This window comes from Juglans microcarpa x Juglans regia, chromosome 1D, assembly GCF_004785595.1.
Source record: "Juglans microcarpa x Juglans regia isolate MS1-56 chromosome 1D, Jm3101_v1.0, whole genome shotgun sequence".
NCBI lineage: Eukaryota > Viridiplantae > Streptophyta > Magnoliopsida > Fagales > Juglandaceae > Juglans > Juglans microcarpa x Juglans regia.
In genome coordinates, this window is record NC_054594.1 from 5,688,253 (window position 1) to 5,694,687 (window position 6,435).

The window sequence follows — 6,435 nt, forward strand, 5'->3', positions numbered from 1 at the left end:
TGCAGAACCATGTAAATTTATGTGTTCATCTCTTTATTTATTTGCATTTATGTTTTCCACTCACCGTCATGGACGTATGCACCTTCGTCTTACAGCCACATCGGAACACTTTCAGGGCTCCAAACAACACCGAATGAGGCCCAAGTCGCACTAGTAGGCCGGAAATGACTCTCTCCCCTTCCAACATGTTGAGCGATTTTTACCTCATCAACAAAGATGTTCCACAGTCAATTGTGAGTCTAATTTTGATAGATAAAGTTTGTAATGGTTGATAATCAATGAAGTGGTCTATGCTGATTTCAAAAAAAAAAAAAAAACATAAAGAAGAACTACAAATTATGCTACATTAACCGGTGATTGATATTTATAGATTCATGATAAAATAAAGCATTGCTCTAGACTAGATAGAGCATAAAAGGGTACCCATACCCAAAGAGAAGTGTTTTAAAAGCTTTTTTTCTGAAAAAGCAGAATAATGCAAAGCTGGTGTATGCATCACATATCAGCAATCAACAAACAGTTAAGAGAGTATTATAAGGACAAATTAAGGTCCGCTAGTTGTCTGCCTAGGCAGCTGGCTCGAGATAAGCATTTCATTAGCAATCTAAATTGAACTACAAAACATCTGTTCCAGGAAACTGAAAGGGAAGAACAGTTGGCATCAACCAAAACAGCATCGAGGTAGCCTACCAAAATTTTAAGAACACTACAAAAATTACATCAATTGGACCAAAAATATGAGAAGAAAAAAAAAAACAAGCTATTCCATCCACTTGTCCCCTTGGAAGGGCCAAAGAAACACCCTTTCCTCGCAACAAGGAGTTGATTCATCAACAAAGACACTTTCCGGCCAAAACTTGAATGCTCGATGCCTTTCAAAATTAATACCTAAGAGCCTGAGTCTGAAGATTTTGGTTGTCTTCTAATAGACGGTCATATTCAAGAAGTAGATCTGACGCTTGTTTTTGAAGGGCTGCGACATGGCTTTCGGCCATTTCAACCCTCTTATCTTTATTTTGAGATTCTAGCTTCAGCTTTTTCAAATTCTCTGATAGAGTTGCAATTTCTCCTTGCAGCAGCTTTATCTCCTTTGAAGATTTCTCTTCATTTTCTTTGAGCTGCATCTTTTCTTTTTGAAGCCTTTCAACTTCCCCTTTTGAAGCTCCCACACTACTCCTCAACGCACTAAGCTTTTGGAGATAATGGTGTACACGGTCAATTATGAATCCAAGAAAAAGGGTAAAACCTGCAAATTAAGTAAAGGCTTTCAGAAACACAGGTGGGACAGATCTTAAAGGAAACTAAAGAAGACCATATAATTAGCAGCTGCTTCAGATATTACTAGTCTTTCAGCAATCACAATGCATCACATCACCATAAGAGAAGCAATGCTTAATAGTTGAAGGAAAAGTACAATTAACTTAAATGCTCACTGCACTTTGGAAAACTAAGAACAATGTGCTTCAAAACATGATCACACTGAAATTGTTGAGCATACAACACGGGAGAAGCTTGAATTGGAGAATAGCAGAACAGTGGCTTCTAACCACAATTCATTACGTTTAAGAAATTATATTAAAAGATGAAATGAAGCTGGATTATTTCATAGCCCAGCCTAGGGTAAAAGAAAATACTCTGCATCATTCAACCACCAGAGAAGCTTTGATATTTATCCATCCTTTGGTGGGGTGATAGACTACAGCCTGTGTGCTTATACCATTAAACTCTTATCTTTGGTTGTATTGCCATAATGACTCTGTTAACTTGTGATGAATTGCTGTTGGCAGTTTATCTTGGGTTAAGAAACAATTGATGGATAACCTTATAAGTCGCTTTATGAATGCTCAAACTGGTTAACTGAACTGAGCTGGAGTTTGTGATGCAGGACTAGATATATGCTATCCTTGGTGCTATTGAATTTGCTGATAATTTTCTGAGAACGAGATTCATTCAAGCCCTAGCTTCATGTTAAATGTAATAGTATAGATTTGATGTTTTAACTTGTATTTCGACACCGAAATTCCAAATGCAGTTTAGCTTCATGTTTGTTAGGTTTTTGTGTTGGCATAAATTCAGTAGTCAAAATGTGCGATACTGTTTGATAAGCTAGAGGAGATTTGAAGTGATTATCCAAGTGTTTAGCCATATATATAAGAGTTGTTTCGGGGATAAGAATCGAGCACCAGCAAAGAGATAAGAGTTATCTGCATTTCAAACCCAATATAAGCTTGTCAGCAACCCATCATGACAGGACTCTTGCAGTGTTATCTGTTGCACGAATTTAGAGTTTCAAATTGACTCTATGAAGACATGATAAGGCAGGAGATATCCACTTACTCTATATGACCTACAGTTTTTGAGAGGGTTACTGGACCATACGCACGTGTGCCCAGAAGTTAAGAAGCTGAAAAAGTAGAGAAAATCCTCCTCTGTGCCTACGAGTATGCAAAACTTCTTGGACCGAAAAACTAATCTTTATGCTTCTATTGCTTGGTGATATTTCTGAAGAGTGCTCAGCCACTGGAGATTCTAGGGGAAAAATACAAGTTTGAAGATTGTCAGAGGTTTTGGCTAGTACTGTGGTAGGGACAAAACTACCAATTTGTCTTGTCACGTAAAGGATTCATGTTACAAAAGATTTGTAAGAAACTTACTTGTATTGATCTTCAAATAGTGGAATTGGTTTGTTCTGAGAAGGCTACCTGAAGTGGTTTTACATTTAAAAAGTTCTTTAAAGGGTTTTCTTTGGTCACCAAATCTTTGCCTTGTTTTTTATTTGTTTTATTTTGTCACTTACTATGTCATCAACATTGATTTGAGCAACAAGAAAAGCCTCATTGTATCTTCTAATAAACAAAGTTCTAATAGCCTGACCTCTTGAAAAACCATGGTCCACAGGATAGGCAGTGAGTCTATCATACCAAGTTTTAGGAGCTTGCTTTAACCTGTAAAGAGCTTTGTTTAATCTGAACATATGATCAGGATATATGGGATCAATGAACCCCTTAGGTTGTTCAACATAAACTTCCCTTTGTAAATATCCATTAAGGAATTCACTCTTAACATGCATTTGGTACAGCTTGAACTTCAAATGATATTCAATGGCTAAGAGGACTCCTATGGATTCAAGTCTTCCAACAGGTGCAAAGGTTTCATCAAATTCTACTCCTACTTGAGAGGTTCCTATTTGTTCCGGTTGCTTTCTCTTTCAATCATAGAAGAGAACTCCTTCTCCCCTCTATATTTTACCTATGTTTTACATAAAACTCATATCTTATTGAGAAAAATATTGATGAAGAATATTATCAAAATCCCCTGCAACCCATCCTCAACTTCTTTAAGGAAATGATATTTCATCCAAGTCCATGTAAATGTATTTATGTAGACACAACTATGTATGTAAATGCCAAGACATGTATATGCTCTCTCTCTCTCTCTCTCTCTCTCTCTCTATATATATATATATATGTGTGTGTGTGTGTGTGTGTGTGTGAGAAGTGCTATAGTTACAAAAAAATCCCACAAAAGTAAATCCACAAACTAACTTGGCTTGATTTGATAGGTTAGATTATAAAATTATTTTTATTATAAAGTAGATCTAACGTATCATATGAAGTCATGTCAGTTTGTGGGTTTAATTTTGTAGAATCTCTTTGTGGCTGTAGCACTTCTCTCTCACTCTCTCTCTCTCTCTCTCTCTCTCTCTCTATATATATATATATATAGATATGTAAGTGTGTGTCTATGTGTGTTTGTGCATATATATGGGTAAACATAAATTAAAGTCCGAATGAGTTCACAATTCACCATCGAATACTTTATTCTAATGCATTTTTCCATTTGTATACAAATCATTCAAGACAATCTATTCTATTGGCTATGCTTATCAATCACAGATTTTGTGTTGAATTTGGTCAAAGAGTTGAACTAGAAAAACTCAGGTCTTTGTCACTAGCCTTTCTGCTCTGGGTTAATGCAAGTGAAAGGTCTTTGCACAAGAAGGTTACAACAAATGCTCTAAAGGGCTAAATTGTGCCAAATGAGAAGATACATATAATTTATGACCATTCAAATTACGGTCAGTGTTTACAAATTCTTTAAGCAATTGATTCCAGTCACTTATGGGTAATTGATACAAGACACAATCATTGCCTCACTTCCTCATTCTTCATTTCTTGTCTATTCCCATGATACCAAAAGTAAAGATCGTCTTAATATTAACTTTAGTCTAGAGATTTTCTACACATGGAACTGCATAACAAAACTTAAAGCTAATATATTTATGCTTTTTTTTTTTTTTTATAACCAAAGCTAATATGTTTATGCTTTTAAAATACCACAGTAATTGAAAGAACCAGGTGAAAAAGGCCACTTTTTTTGGTCAGGCTCAAGACAAGCCATAATACTAGCAATCAAATGATCTATCAATGAATATTACTAATGATCAGCCTACATATTTTTCCAGGGAAAAACATTCAGGACCTTTGTGATATGTTCGCTAGGAGTAAGACTCTCAGTTTGATGGATTATCACATACTGATCAATTTAAAAGATCTAAAACACAAGTCAAAAATACTCAGACAAATGATTTTTCTTCTACAAGAAAACTCAGCAGTAATAGCGTTGAACATGCTGTCACTGGTCATGGCCTAGGATTCTTTACTTAAATTCTAGATGCATAAATGGTAGATTACTTTCCTGTATCTTTTGCAATTCTGGAGAAAAAACTCTTTTTGTCTTTCGAAGGAAAACTAGTAACTCTGAATGCTTAGTGGGTTTGACTCATCAGGAACCAGTAGTTTGAAACAGCATACACAACTTAAATAAATTTTAATAGGTTGAAATCTAGGCGGTACTACATAGAGGTGAGATGTCCACCATCAGAAGGTTGAAGATGATCGTGCTTATTCAGCTTTCTGCAAAAATGCCACCTCATTCAATTCAAAAAGGCCCCTAGCATCCCTGTTCAGCCACACATATGTGTTCATTCTACAGCATCCGGGACCACATCCTATGGTAAAATTTCATTTCATTTCTCATTGTCTCGGTCCACATCAGGTTTTTTAAAGAGCTAAGCTATTATCTTTTTTCAACCATTTTCTCAAAATAGTTTAAACATCCTACACAATTCCCCTAAATCTTCAGTTCAGAAACAACTGAGAAGCACAATCTGAAAATAAATTTAAATTTCTATGCCTCATTTTATAGGGGACCTGGGTGGAAGGTGGAAGACAGGCGGGCAGTGTACTTCTCTTCATGCTATCAAATCTATTAGTGGGGAACCTCAGTCGTTTTGATTTAAAACCATGTTACTTTGCAAGATTAAATTTTACAAAATGAATAAGAATAATCAAAACTTGAAATCTAAGTGGTGAAATCTTCCCAAAAAAAAAAGAACAAGATATTGACAAGAAAAAGAATGCAAAAGAAGGAAGAGAAGAAGCATACCCATGAGAGAAGCCTCAAGCAAATGCGTCCTCCATAGAACCTGATCCATGGGTGACATGGTACCAAGCTTTGCACCCTTATTCTGGATCTTAACAATGCTCATAAGGCTTGATAGGAAAATCACAGACATAGTACCAGCTATGGTTTTCATTGTAGGAGGACCTTTCCCCATCTTCAGCTGATCCAAAATCTTTATGACAAGATCTCTCAATGGCCCAACTTTGACCAATAGAAGGAATGCCACAGCAGCCTCGGCGAACAAAACCAAGAACAACAACTGAATCATTTCTCTTCTTGAACTGAGATATACAAACCTTGCCGGTACTTTGAAAAGGAGTAGGGTTTTCCCCCAATGCCAATTTACAGAAACCCACTCCAAGAAATGAAGCTTCAAAGATCTCTAGACTTGTCCAGAAATAGAAAGGAAAAAACCGAGGCCCATTTCTGATTTCTATTGCAACAAGAAGAACACCATATCTGATCTTAACAAAAAGTTGAACAGCTAACGCAAAGCCTTAACTTTCCTAAATAGGTTTAGACTTAACAAGGAAATAAATGAAACCCACCATGCAAAACCTGGTTTTATCCCCAAGAAATGAAGATTTAAGGACATGCAAACCTGGTTTTATCCCCAAGAAATGAAGATTTAAGGACACAGATCCGTGAATGCATCCATATGTAGAAAGAAGTTTTTTTGCAGAGACCCAGTAGTTTGGTAATTTGAGTTTGGTGATTAGGTGGGGTGAAATATGCAAATGGGCTTACTTTTTGCAAGAGAAAAAGTTTTAGGGGCGAAAAGAATAGAAAATAGCTGGGCATCAAAGTCATAAAGTACACTTGAAGAGAAAAATTAATAGAGAAGCAATTAGAATGGGAGGCGTAAAAGGGAGGATTCAGTAGTGGAACTGTGGAAGACTGGAACAGTGGAACTGGAAGGCATTAGGATTTAGGCCTTAGGGGCACAGAGCCGTATGTTATCACGTGCAT

The 6,435-nt window shown here is 36.3% G+C and overlaps 1 protein-coding gene across 1 annotated transcript; it reads right to left on the minus strand.

The window, feature by feature from the left end:
- Window positions 1-558: 558 nt before the first annotated feature.
- LOC121265571 lies at window positions 559-6,435 on the minus strand. The gene is made up of 3 exons (XM_041169247.1): window positions 6,068-6,435; window positions 5,449-6,024; window positions 559-1,246 (listed from the first exon to the last, which is right to left on the minus strand). The coding sequence occupies exons 2-3, from the start codon at window positions 5,732-5,734 to the stop codon at window positions 882-884; spliced, it is 651 nt and encodes a 216-aa protein (XP_041025181.1). The 5' UTR covers window positions 5,735-6,024; window positions 6,068-6,435; the 3' UTR covers window positions 559-881.

Bases quoted from the DNA above. Each gene is read 5' to 3' on its own strand.
- LOC121265571 (XM_041169247.1), bottom strand. From the start codon at position 5,734: ATGATTCAGTTGTTGTTCTTGGTTTTGTTCGCCGAGGCTGCTGTGGCA. The intron at 1,247-5,448 runs GTATGCTTCTTC...CTTAATTTGCAG, and splicing joins GCTTGAGGCTTCTCTCATGG to GTTTTACCCTTTTTCTTGGA.